The sequence below is a fragment of the Xenopus laevis genome, chromosome 7L, assembly GCF_017654675.1.
Source record: "Xenopus laevis strain J_2021 chromosome 7L, Xenopus_laevis_v10.1, whole genome shotgun sequence".
Classification (NCBI taxonomy): domain Eukaryota; kingdom Metazoa; phylum Chordata; class Amphibia; order Anura; family Pipidae; genus Xenopus; species Xenopus laevis.
The window spans coordinates 122,026,798-122,045,135 of NC_054383.1; the positions used below are offsets into that span (position 1 = coordinate 122,026,798).

The following is an 18,338-nucleotide window of genomic DNA, read 5'->3' on the forward strand; positions in this document are numbered from 1 at the left end:
AGACCCCCTCCCTCCCAGCCTAGCTGCCCCCCCCCCAGGTAAATGCCCCTAACTCTTTACTTGCTCCTCTGTGCAGATTCTGTTCAGCGGAGTTCACGGCAGCCATCTTCTTCTCTTCGGTAATCATGGGGAAGTAAGTGCTGTATCGGCGCATGCGCAGTTGGAGCAATTTTCTGTCCCGCGACAACTGCACATGCTCCGAAAGTCACAGAAATTGCCAAATCGCCGGTCTCATTTTGTAGATTACTGAAGCGGCGGAAGATGGCGCCCAAGAACTGAATCTGCACCGAGGGGTAAGAAAAAACTTAGGGGCATTTGCCTGGGGGAGGGGGGTCTATGTAAGGAAGAAAGGTAGGGTTTTTTTTTTTTTTACTTTACGGTTAAATTCTCCTTTAAAGGGCAATTCACCTTCACCTCCTTCCTTCCTGTGTGATTTTCATGCTCCTTCCTTGCGCAACCAGCGTAAAATGGAGCAATGGAGCAAATGGAGCAAAAACGCATATGGCTCATGGGGGGAGTTGGTGCTGGCTCTGCAGCAGTGGGGCCCGGGCCCCCCAGTCCGACCCTAGAGGTATGTATTACAGTAGGCTCAGCCAGTCCCTGTCCAACAACTATTAGCACCCAAGGCAATCATCAGACTTGAGCACCCCCCCAACACACCACAGCATTCAGCCAGTGGGGGGACACTGGGTGAAAGCCCACACATCCCATGGGCCCCCCTGATCTTCTTGTTGGGCCCGATCGCGGCTACAAATTAGGGATGCACCGAATCCAGGATCGACCGAATCATTCTGCCCAGCGGAACTGAATCCGAATTCTAATGTGCATATGCAAATTAGGGGCAGGGAGGGAAATCACATGACTTTTTGTCACAAAACAGGAAGGGGAAAATGTTTCCCCCTTTCCCATGCCTAATTTGCATATGCAAATTAGGATTTGGATTCGGTTCGCTATTCGGCTGAATCCAGTGTTGGACTGGGCCAGCGGGAGACCAGGAAAAAACCTGGTGGGCCCTGAGCTCTTGTGGGCCCCACCCAGATCCGCTTCATAGTGGCGTGACTCCTCTGTCGGGGATCGCGGCAAAATAAAAATTTTTGCTTGTGCGCACAAACGCTGCGCATATGCAGAAACGGCAGTGGGGGCCGGAGGGGGGCCCTGGGGTAGCAGCCCCGGTGGGCCCCAAACCCCCCAGTCCGACCCTGGCCGAATCCTTTGCAAAGGATTCTGGGGTTCGGCCGAATCCAAGGTACTGGATTCGGTGCATCCCTACTGCAAGTAAAGAACAGGTTTGTAGGAGTGGGTGTTGGGGGCCTGGAGGGGGGATGTGGCTGTGGTGGGTGATCCTCATTGGGCTTTGGACCCCCCAGTCCAAGGCTGCCTGCGCCCCACCACCTTGCTGCTTGCAAATCTACTTCAGCCCTGGGCTCAGCCCTTGAGTAGACTGAAGATCATGAAAATGTTATTAGTCTCCAGCGTATTCTTTCATGGGATGACATTGTTACAGCAGTGAATACTGGCAAATGATTTTCTGCTGTATAAATATTACTGAGCCATGTCGCTTAGTCACACGTGTAAACGTTTATACAGTTGTTTCATATCAATTCTGCCTTTTCCTCCGAACTTTCACCTTCAGTTACTCATTTAGGTGGAGAAGCCTAAAATGTTGTTTACTAAAGCAAACGCATCTGTTTGTTTTCTTTCAACATCGCAGCAGTTTCAAGTCAAGGAGCCTTCTGGTATTCAGGAAATGCATGCTGGGAAATGATAAGCAAAGACAAAATATGGAGTTGTCTCCTGAACTCTTTTCTTTCCGGAATCCTGTCTATGAACTGTAAATCCTTACTGAGAGCTAGGAATGTGCACCCGGGCTAACATTAGCCAAGCTTGGGCATCCCAGGCTGGATATTTCTTATACCCTCACCAGCTGCTCTTCACAAGCTGCAGGGATTCCAGCTAAACGCCGCAGATATCGTATTCCAGCCTAAAATTCTATTTCAATTTACACCAGGTATTGGGAATTTGAATACTATGTAGGGCCACATAAAGTAGGGGCCACGTTGCTTCTATGCATTGAGCTTGCTCAGCGTTATACAGTACGATAGGGAGAGCAGACCCTGTGGCTGCAATGAGGATCCAGGGGCAAATGGGTCCATCCTGTAGTTCATTATAAATCAAGCAAGTGCCTGTGAGCTGCAAAGTAGAAGACAAAGGGCCCGAGTATGGATCCAAAAACACCAGCCTAACACGAATAATTGTCATACCTTTCAACTGTCAGTTGAGTAGCAATTCAGGTGGACAGCCCTGGTTCTGAACTGAACAGCAGTGTAGAGTTAGGACTCAAATACCTGGACTCTTCATTATCGCTACGGTGACCTGAAGTTAGTTGGGGAGCATGGGCTACGCTGGCCACCAGTTCCTGACGTGCGGGCCTACTCTCAGCTAACAAGGGCCCCACACGTGACACCCAGAAGAGTCCAGTCTCTCAGACAGGGCATGAGCTTCTCAGTATAAATTGGGGCAAGTGACAAAAATGGCAGCTAGGGTTAACCTCTTTTTCTGGGAGAATTGACAAGGCTTCCTATGTTTTTTTTAATCTTTCTTTCCTATATTAATAACATTGGCATCAAGCATAATTTTTAAGGGTAAAAATAACGTGGCAGCTAGTGCAGCTAATGGAAATGATATCACAATTAAAAGAGAATGTGGCAGCTAGTGCAGCTAATGGAAACAGTATCACTATTAAGGGCTCTTACTCACGAGCGGTTGTAGCTGCGCTCCACTGCGTTCCGTTTTTTTTGCATTCAGCCGCAGGGGAGCGCAGGAATAGACGCATTACATTTTTTCCAATGGGGCTGTACTCACACAGGCGCGTGTAGGTGCCAAATGCAGGTTGAGACACAACATGACTTCGGGTCTTTTTGCCAGTTCAGGCTAGGGTGAGCACAGTCTTCCCCAACCCCCCTCCCGGCACTAAATGCAGGGGGCTAGGGAGAGTCTCTTTACCCTTGGTTCCGCCGAAGCTTCCCTCAGGCACCAATCGATGACCTGGGGTAGGGTTGCCACTTTTCTGTAAAAAAAAATACCGGCCTTCCTATATATTTATCTTTTTTCCCTATTAATAACATTGGGATCAACCATAATTTTTACCGGCCAGACCAGTAAAATACCAGCCAGGTGGCAACCCTAGGTAGAGCCCAAAAGCACTACCAACACCCGAAACCCATGAGAAAATATGCAGACAAAAACAGGACACACAAACTATAAAATAAGTGCTAAGTGTTGAAGTGCAATAAAGTGAAATAAAGTGCTATAAAGTGCAATACAGTGCCATAAAGTGCAATAAAGTGCAATGGGTGGCATTTGTGCCTGGCAAATGTATTCAATGGTATCCCAATTAAAGGGAATATACAGGGAAGGACAGTGACAGCAGGTAATGAAAGTCTGTGACACCCAGAGATGGAAGGAATAAGGAGACCATCACATCCCAGACCGATTTCACAATATTCACAGTAATAAGCATCTCGGTTGGGCAGGGCTGCGGCTGAAGGGAGCGTGAGCGACTGTCTGGGAGTAACATCACCTCCCTGCTCTGATCTCTTCAGCGCTTTGTGTCAGTCAGGGAGTTTTGCCTCAGTCCCTTAAATGTGTGTATATGTGTCTATGAAAGCCACACCCACCCCTGTCTCTGCTGCTCATTCACTTCTCATTCACTTCTCATTCCCGTTAGCGGAGCGAGTTCATTGCGTGGCCCCGGGCTCCTACAGGTACAGGTACGTATAGCGCCGGCTGCCGGATCCTGCCGCACACAGGGCACTTGTTATTGGACTTTTTGCTTGTGTTTAGCCGCGGATCCATGCGCACCCACTCGCTTTTCTCATTCAGCTTCAGATGCTGCTGCTGTTGCTCTTCTCCAGCTGTTGCTGCAACTGCTTAAAGTTCTGCCTTTCTCTAGTGCCTGGGGTCGGGGATACAACATTTCAATTGCTCTTCATTATTTGTAATAGTTTTTCTTTAATTATTTCTGCCTTTTCCAGCTTTCAAGTGCGAGGGTCACCGACCCCATCTTAAAAAAAAAAACAAATGCTCTGTAAATTCTACACATTATTATTATTATTAATCATTTTTGATTCCTCATCTTTCTATTCAGTCCTCTCTCTTATTCATACTCGCTTATTCAAATCAATGCATGGTTGCTAGGAAAATGTGGACCCTAGCAACTGGAGAGCCGCTGAATAAAAAAAGCTAAATAACTCAAAAAACACAAATAAAAAATGAAAACCAAATGCAAATTGTCTCAGAATATCCCTCTCATCATACTATATGTTGATTTAAAGGGGAACAAGCCCTTTAATGGATTTTATCGTACCACATGCACAGCTGTGTATCTAATAGTTTCTATTCTGTATAGAGCAGAGCTGCTAATTGGCTGAGCTTCCCACATCTATTAGCTCATGCCATAAACATTTGGGTGCCCTTTATTGCGCAGCACCCATTCTGTCAGCATGCATGCTGGGATGTCTACAGCACTTAGACTAGGGGTAGTTCTTTATTATGGACAGAGAAACAGTAATTGCCATGGACTTTTTATGTGCCCCAGGCTGCCCAATAGCACATTATATAGATCCTGTACTTGCATCGGCTTGGGAATGCATGAAATAGTATGCAGAAGCACTGACATAAATATATATGTATATACAGATATAAGACCTGTTATCCAGAATGCTTGGGACCTGGGGTTTTCCGGATAAGGAGACTTTGTATAATTTGGATCTCCATGCCTTAAAAGGGGTTGTTCACCTTCAAACAACTAGTTGTTTTCAGATAGATCACCAGAAATAACGACTTTTTCCAATTATGTAACAGTTTTTCACCTTCTAAAGCAGCTCTGGGACGGGGGTCGCCGACCCTGTAAACTGTTCTAAATGGATACATTTAGTTGATACATTTCCCTGCTGAGCAGAATCTCTGGGTTTCATTACAGGCAGCTGTTAGAATTGATACAATAGTTGCTAATACTCCAGAGATGCTGCTGAGAAATGGATCAACTAAGGGGCATATTTACTAAGGGTCGAATATCGAGGGTTAATTAACCCTCGAAAACGACCTTCGAAGTTAAATCCTTGGAATTCGTATATCGAAGGATTTTGCGCAAATACTTCTATCGATCGATAAAAGTAAAAATCGGTCAGGATTCTAAGGATTTTAATCGATCGATCGAACGAACGATTTTTCTTCGATCAGAAAAAGCTTAGAAAACTTATGGGGAAGGTCCCTATAGGCTAACATTGTAGCTCGGTAGGTTTAAAGTGGCGAAGTAGGTAGTCAAAGATTTTTTTAAAGAGACAGTACTTCGACTATCGAATGGTTGAATATTCAAACGATTTTTAGTTGGAATCGTTGGAATCGTTGTAGAAGTTCGAAGTAGCCTATTCGATGGTCGAAGTACCCCCAAAAAAACTTCGAAATTCAAAGTTTTTTTACTTCAAATCCTTCACTCGAGCTTAGTAAATTTTGCAAAATTGTAATAGTTCAGAATCTGCACCTAAATTACTGAGCTGCCAGACTCAAACACCAGAGACAGGGACATTCAACTTTACACTTAGATTTTGAAAAAACAGTAGAAAAATAAATAATGGAAAGTGATTGAAAAAAGTCTTTATTTCTGGGGAACAAGCTGAAAACAACTGAACTGAAAAAAGTTTTGGACGGTGAACAACCGCTTTAAGTTTAATAAAAAATCATGTAAACATTAAATAAACCCAATAGGCTGGTTTTGCCTCCAATAAGGATTAATTATATCTTAGTTGGGACCAAGAACAATCTACTGTTTTATTATTACAGAGAAAAAGGAAATCATTTTTAAAAATTTGGATTATTTGGATAAAATGGGAGACGGCTTTTCTGTAATGCGGAGCTTTCTGGATAACAGTTTTCCGGATAACGGATCCCATATCTGTAGTTAAATGTCAACTAACTGACTCATTAAATGTCTTCTGTAACGATTATTTTCACCACTGTTTATAGGGAGTATTTAAGGGGAACTCCAACCCATGTAAAATGTAAACATGCAGCAAGAAATGTAATTCAAGCAATTTTCCGGTTTCTCTGCACTGCTTGTTCTGACTCTTGAAGCAATGTAGCACCTTGTGTTTAGGCTAAACTGAGTCAGAACCAGCAATGTAGAAAGGTCTTGTAATAAAATATAATAGAAAGGAGTCTGAGGAGCCTTTGGTCAGGCTGGAAGCCGTCTACATGTTCCTCCAGCCCGGAGTCGCCCAGTTGGAACGCCCTGATTTAATGAATTGTGGGTAATGGTCATAACGAGGTGCAATTTAGAGCTGACAGGCTGTACTTTGAGCACTGTTTCCTTTTTGGGAGCTGCCCCGCTCATTCCTGGTTCATTCTAGGCAATGAGTCATAGGGGGAAGAATTTATCTGGGAATGTTTATTTTTTTTGGGAGTGTGGGGAGAGGAAGGTATTTCATGTGGCTGAAGGCAAATGTCATTTTTATAGTATTTCTTTCCACGATCCCTGTGCTTGATCCTTCCAATGATCTTGCACTGTTTTGTGTCCGTGAGATATTTGAGCATTTAATCAACGGACAAATTTCTCCCGTTTCGCTTTGCTGAAAAATTCGCAAATTTCCCGTAACATTCGGAGAAAAATTTGTGAAAAATCTTGAAATCGGAAAGTTCACGAAAAAATCGTGAAATTCAAAAGTTTTCACACAAAAAATGGCAAAATATGAAAATGTTCACGAAAAAAAAGTAAAAATCATAATTTGACGCCAGTGAATTTTCACCATTGAATTTTCACAGGAGATTTGCGAATTTATTCGCTGGCGGGGAAACCATGGAAATTCGCCGCAAATTTGTGATTTATTTGCCCATCACTAGTTGTCACCCTAATATCTAAACTTTCTCACTAATGGGGGGATTCTGGAAAGGACTGACCTTTAGTAGAAGAAGGAAGCTCCAGCAGGTCACACAAGGTCAGTGATGAATCGCTGTGACATCAGGGTGACCTCATGGGTGGATGATATCATCATTGTGATTGGGCCAGATACATGTGGAAGCTTTACATTCCATACCTCTATAGACTGGGGGGGCTGTTATCCTTTTTTTTTTATTGCATGTAGGCATCTGACATTTAGAAGGGCAGACTCCAAGTGATACTTTAACCAGCTTTCAAAACGCGGTCTGACATTTAGGGTCAGGCCACACTGGGAGTTTTGGGGAGATTTGGTCGCCTGGCGACTAATCACCTCGTCTTTGCGGCGACCAATCTCCCAAAACCCTTCCCTGACTCTGCACCGGCTTAATACGAAAAAAACGGCGGCGCTTATCACACGCGGCGGTTCGTTTTCCAAAGTTGCCTCATGAGGAAACTTTGGGTGACTTCGGAAAATGAATCACCACGTGTGATTAGCGCCGCCGTTTTTTCATTTTAGCCGACGCAGAGTGAGGGAAGGCGTTTGAGGAGATTGGCAAAAATGAGGTGATTAGTCGCCAGCCGAAAAAATCTCCCCAAAACGCCCAGTGTGGCCTGACCCTTAGGAGACAAGTGCCAATTGGTACTTTAACACCAAGTTTTCATTTAGGCATCTGACATTTAGAAGGGCAGGTTCCAAGTGGTACTTTAAAAGGCAGCTTTCAATTAAGCATCTGACATTTAGGAGACAAGTGCCAATTGGTACTTTAACACCCAGTTTTCTTTTAGGCATCTGACATTTAGAAGGGCAGGCTCCAAGTGGTACTTTAACAGGCAGCTTTCAATTAGGCATCTGACATTTAGGAGAGAAGTGTCAATTGGTACTTTAACACCCAGTTTTCGTTTTGGCATCTGACATTTAGAAGGGCAGGCTCCAAGTGGTACTTTAACACCCAGTTTTCATTTAGGCATCTGACATTTAGGAGGGCAGGTTCCAAGTGGTACTTTAAATGGGTTATTCATCTTGGAGTGAAAATTTAGTATGACGTAGAGAGTGATATTCTGAGACATTTTGCAATTGGTTTTTATTTTTTATTATTTGTGGTTTTTGAGTGATTTAGCTTTTTATTCAGCGGCTCTCCAGTTTCCCAATTTAGCAATCTGGTTGCTAAGGTCCAAATTACCCTAGCAACCACACATTGATTTGAATAAGAGACTGGAATATGAAAAGGAGAGGGAATAGAAAGATGAGTAATAAAAAGCAGCAATAACTCTAAATTTGTAACCTTACAGACCATTTGTTTTTCAGATGGGGTCGGTGATCTCCATTTTAAATCTGGGACTAAAAGGCAAATAATTTAAAAATTATTAAAAAAATAAATAATGAAGACCAGATGAAAAGTTGCATTGAATTGGCCATTCATTAACAAACTAAAAGTTAATTTAAAGGTGAACCACCCGTTTAACACCCAGTTTTGTTTCATACCGTCAAAGGGATCCTAGTCCATGGCAGTGTTGTCCAACCTTTTCCATGTTGTGGGCAACTTATAGCAAATAGCACATATCTGAGGACGGGGTATATTTTTATTGGGGTCGACTTCCCAAAGAAATTTGAGGTCCAGAAGTTTATGGAGCTATTGAGCAGGATGGGGAAAATATCTGAGAATACCACATCTTGCCCTAGGGATCTCCATCTGGACAGCCCTGGTCTACAGAAGCTCTACCTTCAGAGAGTCAATCTATTCATTGTCACAAAAGCTGCAATGAAGTTAGGAGAGCCCACGGGAGAGGTAGGCGATGGTAGCGGAATGTGCCCAGGACGTTCTGTGTTCTGCTTTTGCCTTGGAACGATATTCTGGCTATTGGCAGTACAAGGGTGAGAGGAAATGAGGAGTAGTCTAGCACAAACTGGGCCATTTCTTGCCAAGCAGCTTGTTTTTCCAGTCGATGTGTTATAGTTGATTCATTGGGCAGCCTTTGCCAATAGAATGTTCCCGAAGGCTCAGTAAGAGCTACTGGTATTCCAGACTTCTACGTTGAGATGGACCAGGTACACCTGAAAGGGTCTCGGGCACCTAAAAAATTGGAACTCCTGTAAATGTAGAGGTGCTACAGTGATGTATCTGATTGCATTAAAGGGATTCTGTCAGGATTTTTATGATGTTTTTATTTTTAAATTACACTGCAAATAATTCACTCTACAATATAAAATTTCATTCCTGAACCAGCAAGTGTATTTTTTTAGTTGTAATATTGTAATATTGTAATATTGGTGTGTAGGTGCATCTCAGGTCATTTTGCCTGGTCAGAAAGAGCCAGCACTTTAGGATGAAACTGCTTTCAGACAGGCTGCTGTTTCTCCTACTCAATGTATCTGAATGTGTCTCAGTGGGACCTGGATTTTACTATTGAGTGTTGTTCTTAGATCTACCAGGCAGCTGTTGTCTTGTGTTAGTGCATACCTCTCAACTGTCCCGTTTTCAGAGGACAGTCCCTCTTTTGACAGCTCAACCCGCAGTCCCTAGTTTGTACTGGAAAGTCCCGTTTTTCTCTGCACTGAACAGCCAGAAAAAGAAACAGTTTCTAACTTAATTGGGTTTTGGCAGAGAGCACAGAACAGCCACAGCTGCAGATAAGATACTTTTGTAACAATTTTGAGGTAAGCAAATAAGTAATTGTAACAATATACGATAACAGGTCCCTTGGGAGAAGTTAGACAGCATAAGGGGCAATTCACCTTCATTAGCAAAACTGTAATAACTGTTATAACTACTGAAATATGTTCAAAATTTCATAACCTGCCAAATTTTGTAAAACTAACATGGTAATTAGGGGGTGTGGCCATAAAACAGGCGTGGTCAATAATTTCAAAGCCAACTTTTTTGTTCCTCTTTTTATATCCAAAATGTTGGGAGGTACGTGTTAGGGAGCTGCTATCTGGTTACCTTCCCAATGTTCTGTTGTTTGGCTGCTGGGGGGGAAAAGGGAGGGGGTGATATCACTCCAACTTGCAGTGCAGCAGTAAAGAGTGACTGAAGTTTATCAGAGCACAAGTCACATGACTGGGGGCAGCTGGAAAACTGACAATATGTCTAGCCCCATGTCAGATTTCAAAATTGAATATAAAAAAATCAGTTTGCTCTTTTGAGAAATGGATTTCAGCGCAGAATTCTGCTGGAGCAGCACTGTTAACTGATGATTTTTTGAAAAAATTATTTTTTTCCCATAACAGTATCCCTTTAATGTAAATGCGTCTGATGGTTCTGATGATCTTAGGACCTCATTCTTTTGACTTCTTCAGGGCTAAAGGTGTGTTTATCCACAAACCTATACAATTAGGTCTTTTCTTAGGACTATAGAAGACCAGCTTGTTTATCCTGGCACTGTAGAGTCCTGCAGTCTAGTGGCCAGGCAGCCTTGGAGTGGATGTTGATGATGATGTCCCACAGGCTGGCACAAATGAAACTTGGCTAAATGCAGGTACCTATGTCAGTGGCACCGTGAGATCTACACGTGTGTAGGTAACCTTTATTCATTGTTAGCATGGCCTGGCCTTTTTAAATTTAGAAATCCCTATATGTAATCGTTTGGCAGTCTCATCATGACCATTCTTTCCAGCACTGACCACACCCAACTTTCTCTTTCAAATTGAAGCTCCCTTAGATGTTTCTGACATCCCCACTGTTACCTGAAAATGAACTCATGATGGGAACACAAGGAGGAAATCCCTTCCCCGCTCTGGAGAACTTCCAGACGAACATATCTTGTATTAACAGTGGCAGTGTGAAGGTTCACCCCAAACCTCATCCAGTTGTAGCTTCTCTGCAAGCTTTCCTGTGTGGTTAATGAGGTTCTGTAGGACAGAATGTTTTATAGCAACAGTATGTTTTATAGCAACATCATACCATAGAGTTCCAACAGGAAACATCTGTGACTCATATCTCACTGATGCCAAAACCTATACTCAACTTTTCCGCTTCTACACGTCTTCGAGATCTATTCACTGATTGTCTTCTCTTCTCTAACGTTAACTCGAAACTGATTTACCATCCTACACATTCTGCATTGCCAAAGTTGCGATGGGGGGTTGACAATAGGTGGAGAACTGTTGCGTTTCGGTTCATAAAACAGTCAGATACTTATGTTTCAGGTTCAGTTGCTTGTTAGAACGAAAGGCTATTTGAGATGAATAGGTGCCCCTTACAGGAGATGTCAAACCCATTACCATACAGCTTCTGTAGTTGAGGATGGTGGGAGTTGTAGTTCATTCACCCAAGCTTATGATACCTAGAAACGACTATATATTTTACTTTGACTAACAATTATTATTGTATTATTGTATTTTGTGTCTGGTTCTCTTTGTCTCAGTCCATGGTGGAAAATATCTGCTTAAGGTTTTGTCGTGCAACGTTCCCGTGGGTAATAGAAATACATACGGTGTTATGCTAAAGTGTTTTGGAACTCTGGCCTGGTTTTAATGGGCTTTTGGCTAGAATGATAAATTATTGGGACTTGTAGAACAGGCGTTTGGACTAGGAACTGTGAATAACTAGTCTGCAAACTTTCCAGGGGTGAGTCATGGAAAAAGTCTTTCCAATGGGAATCTCCCAGGAGAAACCAAGAGGTTTACTGTGTGCATTCCCTGTTATAGTCGCCCTTACTGCTTCCAAGTAATAATATCTACAGGCGTTCGGCCTCTGAGCTGTGGAATTTGGGAAATTATAGGTTGGAAACCTGAGCTGGCCATGTGTGTATAATAGGATTGCCTTACTTTGTGTAACTGTTGTACAAGGGAAACATTGAGATGTTGTCAAGCTAGACAAGAAGCTAAAATAAAACAAAATTCTTGTTTCCAATGGGGGGGGTGCATTAAAACACCCAATAATATATTTCTGATTGTAGCAAGTTGCAGTTGAACGATGTCAGTTTTGAGTTTCTGCAGCAGTGTAGAAGTGCAGTCGGCAGTTTGGTAAATGATTGTGAGATTAGAATCCCCACCGCCCAGCCGCGGCAGTCAGTTTCCATGCTGCTCTTCCCATGGAAGGAAACCCTTTGCCAATAACCATTTTATAAGATACTCAGAGAGTGCAGTTGGCAGTTTGGTAAATGATTGTGAGCTTGGAATCCCCCGCCCACCCATCCATGGCAGTCAGTTTCCATGCTACTCTTCCCATGAAAGGAAACCGTTTCCCAATGACCATTTTATAAGATACTGGGAGAGTGCAGTTGGCAGTTTGATAAATGATTGTGAGCTTGGAATCCCCCCCCCACCTCCACCCGCCCAGCTGCGGCAGTCAGTCTCCATGCTACTCTTCCATGGACCAGTTTATAAGATACTGGGAGAGAGGAATTCTGATACCATAAAAGGACAGTAGTCCATGCTGGAGGCCTGGCATGCTTCCCATTCATTCAGTGAGCCGCTCCCCGGCCTTAAGCTAAATAAACTGCTAGAATGTTTATATGTTTCTAATCTACTTCCCCGGTAATGGGAGAATTGGCACCTAAAGCTGAGCCTGACATATTTCCTCCCCTTGCAGTTCTGCTTTAGATGCTTTGTATACTGTCCTATTTCTATGCTGCAGCCCCCCCCCCCAAAAGGCACACAGTTCAAATGTACCGCACTATATGGCCAAAACATTGTGGACTCCAATATCTCATTCCAGGAACAAGGGTGGTACTATATACCTGTTCCTTGTTTGGCTGCCAAATAAGGCCTCAACTCTTCTATAGATGGCTTTCTACTTGATGTTGATAGAATTAAACACTATGTATAAGTAAGAGTTTTGGCACCAGGAATCAGGCCTGGTTCACAGTCTCTGGTACAATTCATCACGCAGGGGTCCAGTTGGGTTGAGGTCAGAGTTCTGTGCAGGTCAGTCAAGTTCTTCCACTCCCATCTCAGCAATCTCCTTCTGTATGGACCTCACTTTGTGCATGGGGGACATTAGGAAAGAGCCCCAAACTGTTGGACAAAGTAGGAACCAGGAATTGTTAAGTCAGAATGTCATTGTATGATGTAGAGGCACCTGCCTTGGCTATGATGAGTCTGGCTTAAATAGCCAATTCCAATAATTAGAGGTGCACACATACTTTTGGCGTAGAATGTAGCTGTTCTGTATGAATTAGACATATACTGTTTTGATTACTGTGGCAAAATGGTAACCAGGAACCTTGGGATGAGCCTTTACACACAGCTCCTGCACACTTAATTTAATGGGCAATGATGCAGTAGAGATGTTTTTTCCACCTAGAAATCCATGATTTTTATATAGGAACATCACTAAAATGTGTTTATCGTTTAGAACTTCCTTGGGTTTATTGGTAGACCAGTGTTTAATACCAGTTCACTGAGATTAGCAATGTCGGTCACTTTTTCGATTACAAAATATTGACCTTTTTGCCCTGCCACCAGCAGAATTAATTGTCCAAACCACTATATTACTATGAAAGGCAGGGTTTCAGGATGGTATTTGTTTCACCTCCCAGTCTGTGCCACACACCAGTTTGATGTGAGTAGACCTAGGTGGAGGGAGCCAATACTTTTTTAGAAAAACATGTAGCCTCAAAACAATATCCCTTGTTCACCTCTTCCCCAGAAATTTCCTCATCTCTGTACCCCTTACCACTCTTCCTAGCCCCTTTCCCAAACTCTATTCTTTCTCTACCTCCTCCCACTCATACCTCACTCATTACCCTCCTTAAGTGGTGTCAGCCAGGCAAGCCCTCCCGCCTCACAACAACTTTCATCAGGCACGATACTTTGGAATGAGAACTCAGTCTTTTTGACTTATAGTGCTCGATTTACATAGTTTGGAGTAATTTATTTCTCCATATTTTTCTCATTTGCTCCGTGCCAGATAGAGTTGGAATGTCCATACTGTGCATTTATTCAACAGTCCTCATTTCTGGATTCTCCATCAAGTTCCAATGAAGCCTTGAAGCTGTTGTAGTATTTATCTTATGTGCCTTAGACTGAATAGTCCACCGGTTAATGTATTCTAGAAGCCTGTTTGGTGAATTAAGAAGAGTTTGTTTCTCCCAGCCAATGGCCAGAGAAAGAAGGTATTTTTGGTAGGGGGAATTATTGTCCCTATTCTGTTCTTGTGCTGCATTCTTTGCTGTGGAGTGTTGTTAGGCTCTACTCTCAGGCAGACAAGACATACACCGAGCAAGTGACTGCAACAACAACATTGCAGGTTTTGTTGCATCAAGTGTGACTCTTGGGGAGACAACCCTTTGTCCAGTAGACAGAAATGCCTACAGTGCTCCAGATCTGTGTTTTTGTGGAAGGCTAGGGTGTGCTGGCGAGTCGGTTATTGAGAATTCTAGATAGTAGCATGCTGCATGTTGACTCCTAGTTGAAATTTTGATCCCTGTTTCTATGTTCTGACCCTTTCCTGGCTTTTGTCTCTGACCCGGCTTACCTCTAACTCATATTCTATTTCTCCTCCTGGTTTGAGTAATGACTTCAGGCTCTTTTTCTCTTCTTCCATTAACAGCCACCATCCAGAATTAACTGCATTGTCTGTTACACTTCTTGAACTCCTGCCGAAGCTTCCAGAGGGCCTCCAGTGTCTGCATAAGGTAAGTCCTCAGTCCTACATACCTATACTTACTACTTCTTCAGCCGTTGTTGCTCCAATTGCTGGTTTATAGGCTGTATACCTGCAAGTGTAGGAAAAGCCTTTGATTATTAAGTAAATAGAACTCTGCTTTCATTTCACTTGCAGACCCATTGGCCCACTTGTGTTTTCCCATTAAACGTGTTGCCTTGAAGCTGCTGATCACTAGATTCACAAACTTAGTCTCAGCAGAATGTCTTATGGGGGAATAGCTCATGGATTAGGTTGGCTTGATCCAGACTATTAATTACCCTGATGCCCTTCTTTTAGTGAAATGAAGACAAATTGTCCTTTATTGTTTTGTGTTGGAATTCTGTGCTGTAGATGCACATGACACAAGTCACGTCTGGCAGTTTGTACAGGTTATTGTGCCCAGCATTTGTGTTGTGTTTATCCTTTCTTTGCTGTGCTTCAGTGGAAGCAGCGAGCCGTCTGGAAAACACGTTTATAATAAATGTTGTGCATGTCTGAAGCAATGACTGAATTAAAAGCACGAATCTGCAGAAATATCCAAGGAGCAAGCTAGGTATTCTGGACTGGATGTAGTTGGTTAGGTTATGACTAGTGTGGGTATAGCCAGTGTGGGTTAAAGATGACACAGAGCCCATTATAAAAATTCAGTTTTACTAACTGTCATGTGCTATTCATGTTTCGGTTATGGTTACAATCACACCCATTGTCCCATCAGACCTATGTCTAACAGAGTAGGATTGTAAAACGTATTGGAAACTCATAGGCATTAAAATTCTGAGAATTGTCCTGGACTTCTTTGTACATACCAATGGATCAAGCGTCTCCTCTAGCCCTGTGGTTTTATACAGATGGCAGCAGATGTCACAAAGGGGCAAATGATCACATGATGGGTGACATAACCTAGTGACAACAAGCATGTCTGCCTGCAACTGACATTTACAAGTCTATACTGAGAGGCATCTAGGCCCAAGACTCATCTTTATCAGTAATGCTAGTTGCCCATATTGACTTTCAGACAGATATCGATCGAGGGAGCCCGTCAGAGGGCCCCACACATGAATCAATAAGCTGGGTCTGTCAACAGCTTTTATTGACCTGTGTATGGCCAGCTTTAAAAAGACATTAAATACACAATGTGGCTTCATTTTAAAATAAAGTGCTTCCTAATATGGTTGTTAAAGGAGAACTAAAGCTTAACTAAAGAAGTAGCTAGAAATGTTGTACATTATGTTTTGAGCTTCTGTACCAGCCCAAGGCAACCACAGCCCTTTAGCAGTAAAGATCTGTGTCTCCAAAGATGCCCCAGTAGCTCCCCATCTTCTTTTCTGCTGATTCACTGTGCATGCTCTGTGCTGCTGTCACTTACTGAGCTTAGGGTCCCACTCACAATATACAGTACACATAGAATAGAAATGTCACAATATAAGGCTGATTAGTCATTAATACAGATAATTACTACATGGCAGCACAGAAACCAGTGCAATTAGCATCAGAATTTAATAATATATTATATTACAGACCAACCTCATTTTCTGCTGGATAATTAGTGACGAGCCCTAAGCTTAGCTTCTCAACAGCTGCTCAGAGCCCACTGAGCATGTGAGTGTCACAGACACTTTCCAAGATGGTGACCCCCTGTGACAAGTTTGAAGTCCTGGATCATTGCTGCTATTGACAAGCTGAAACTTTAGGCTGGTGCAATAAGTTCAGTGTATAAAACATGGCATTTTTAGTCATATTTATTTTTAGGGTTAGGTATATTTTTAGGCCACGGTATCTCCATGATGTCCATCAACAGGTTCAAACCTGCCTAACCCAACCCTACTCAAATAAACAGGAAACATTAGAATTGTATATAGAGAAGCCATGTTGTATTGGCAGATCTCTATATGTTTGTAGGGAAAATCTGTGTCCTGTTGCCTACCGTATTTTCTTTATTTCCTTTGTACACAGGTACCATAGCCATGCCGGTCCAACACAGAACGACAGTGGTGGGCAACACCAGTACACTGAAATCACCAGTGGGTATCCTCCGGATTCTGGAAGTCATCTTCGCCTGCGTCACCTTCAGCTTGGTGGTGCACACCGGAAGATGGACCGGCCGCATTGGAGACCTGTGTATGTTCTGCTGGTGTTTCTGCTTTGCAGTGAGTCTGGTCATCCTGATTGTGGAGTTCACTGGGGTGCAGAACCGGATGCCCGTGTCCTGGAAAAACTTCCCCATCACCTTTGCCATGTATGCCGTCCTCATGTGCCTCTCTGCCACAGTGATCTACCCTCTACAGTATCTAGAAGACAAGGCCTATAGCAGCGAGGTGCGCAATTACCAGATAGTGGCCATCGTGTTTTCCTGCCTCACCACCTTGGCTTACATTATTGAGGTGTCTTTAACCAGAGCCAAGCCTGGAGAAGTTACTGGCTACATGGCGACCACTCCGGGACTCCTGAAGGTTTTGGAGACCTTCATCGCTTGCATCATCTTCGTCTTTATTTCTGATCCACCTCTATACGATCGGCACGATGCCCTTAAGTGGTGTTTAGCGGTCTATTGCATCTGCTTTATCTTGTCTATTGTGGTCATCATCCTTTGTGTTGGCGAGTGCACAGGCTGGTTGCCTTGCGCCTTCAATAAGTTCCTCAGTGGTTACGCCCTCTTGGCAGTCCTGATGTACGCCTCCGCCATGATCATCTGGCCCATCTTCTCGTTTGACAGGAAACACGGTGGAACCGCAAGCCGACCTTCGAACTGCCGGTCGAGCCCTGGAAACCTATACGCGGTGTGCGAGTGGGATAAGATGGTGGCTGTTGCTGTTCTGACCGCCGTCAACCTCATTGCATATGTTATGGACCTGGTTTATTCTGCCAGGCTTATATTCATCACGGTCTAAACCATTGAACTTCAGAGAGAGGGTACGATATTTTTTCGACCGTCCGCCTGGACAGAATATAAAGAGTTTCATACTCGCCAGGCATAATTAAATATATGTATCCATCACACAGCTTGCTATTTAGCCTTATATATTTAGGTATATATATATGCCTACAAACAACACTTTGTATATGGAGATCCTGCCGACCCGGGAATCAGATCCCTGGACTTTCCTTACGTTACCCCATAAAAAGCAGCACATGAGTGTGAGCTCTGCTGTTATGTTTTCTGCAGATTTATTTCGAATTCATCACAGCCTAATTTTTTTTTATTATTGCATGAAGCCGGCCAATAGAGCGACCTCTGTAAATTATTTGAATTTATTTTAGCTTTTTTTTTTTTTATTCTTTAGCTGCTTTTTTTCTTATTGCTTTTTCTATGTGCCTTAAAGTTGTATAGAGAGTATAGTAATTCCAAAGCAAGGGGGACCGGAGAAGGATGTATTTAGTGGCAACGTGGTGGGGTAAATACATTTCTGAGGGGGATTAGGGGTAAGTCTTCCTATACTATAAATGATCCCATAGTTACAGCCCCCTCCCCAGGCACCACTTTGACTTGCTTTATACACCGCAGAACAGTTGTAGCCCATTCCCAGGCAAGAGAAAACTCTGTGGATTTCAATGGGCTCAATGGAATCAATAAAACCAGTGTTACACCAATGCGTCTGTTTGAACTGGTGTGACTGGGGCTCAATACAGAAGCTTTTTTGGGGGGTACAGGACTGGGTTACTGTAGTGTGCCCCCTCTCTTGTCGGTCAGTTATCTATTCAACATGTGAATTGTCTGCAGCTGGTTTTAAAGGAGTAGATCACCTTCAAATGGACTTTAGCAAATGTTATAGCAATATTATTATCATTAGCCACTTTTCAATTGGTTATTATTT

General features: G+C 43.2%; 1 protein-coding gene across 1 annotated transcript; it reads left to right on the top strand.

Annotated features, from left to right (window-relative positions):
- The first annotated feature begins 3,729 nt into the window (after positions 1-3,729).
- Positions 3,730-18,114, top strand: myadm.L (myeloid-associated differentiation marker L homeolog). Its single transcript, NM_001094572.1, is given in 3 exon segments — positions 3,730-3,770; positions 14,431-14,515; positions 16,480-18,114. A coding segment is annotated over 1 exon segment (924 nt). The 5' UTR covers positions 3,730-3,770; positions 14,431-14,515; positions 16,480-16,490; the 3' UTR covers positions 17,415-18,114.
- The last annotated feature ends 224 nt before the right edge of the window (positions 18,115-18,338 follow it).